Genomic DNA, 497 nt, shown 5'->3' on the forward strand with positions numbered 1-497 from the left:
ACCGCTTATCTGAAACCTGACCTACTTCGGGTTGGAGCCAGACAGGGCTCCTGTGTCCCTCGGGGACACTCGGCCTGCAGTTGTCCCAGTCGAGCATCCAGCTGGCCGTCAGCAAGGAGCGCCAGCCCGTCCCAGCCCGTCCTAGCAGTCCCACTGCCCACGGCCCCGGGCCGGAGGGGGCCACCGGGGCAGCTCAGCAGGGCCAAGCGGGCTGCAGCCCCGTGTCCACAGGCCACCGGACGGCCCTGCCCTCCTGGGGTTCAGAACTCCTCAGCTCTCTCCTCCTCAGGGCTGCATCGGGGTTTGGTGGGAAGGGCTCTGGGCTGGGGGGGCAGAACATGGTCCACAGGGAGAGTCCAATCTTCTGTATCTTCTGGGAGTGGACACTGATGCCAGAAGTCTCTTACCGTATTTGCCGGCGTATAAGATGATTTTTTGGCCCTGAAAAATATGCCTCCAAGTGGGGGGTCGTCTTATACGCCAGGTACACTTCAGAT

At 62.2% G+C, this 497-nt stretch overlaps 1 protein-coding gene across 1 annotated transcript in view; it reads right to left on the reverse strand.

Annotated features, from left to right (window-relative positions):
* Nucleotides 1-260: 260 nt before the first annotated feature.
* Nucleotides 261-497, reverse strand: part of SH2D2A (SH2 domain containing 2A) — a 13680-nt gene continuing 13443 nt past the window's right edge. Inside the window, exon 7 of the mRNA XM_019662500.1 lies at nt 261-323. Within this exon, the coding sequence (XP_019518045.1) occupies nt 261-323 (63 nt within the window). The remainder of the gene's footprint in view (nt 324-497) is intronic.

The sequence above is a fragment of the Hipposideros armiger genome, unplaced genomic scaffold (genome assembly GCF_001890085.2).
Source record: "Hipposideros armiger isolate ML-2016 unplaced genomic scaffold, ASM189008v1 scaffold_378, whole genome shotgun sequence".
Classification (NCBI taxonomy): domain Eukaryota; kingdom Metazoa; phylum Chordata; class Mammalia; order Chiroptera; family Hipposideridae; genus Hipposideros; species Hipposideros armiger.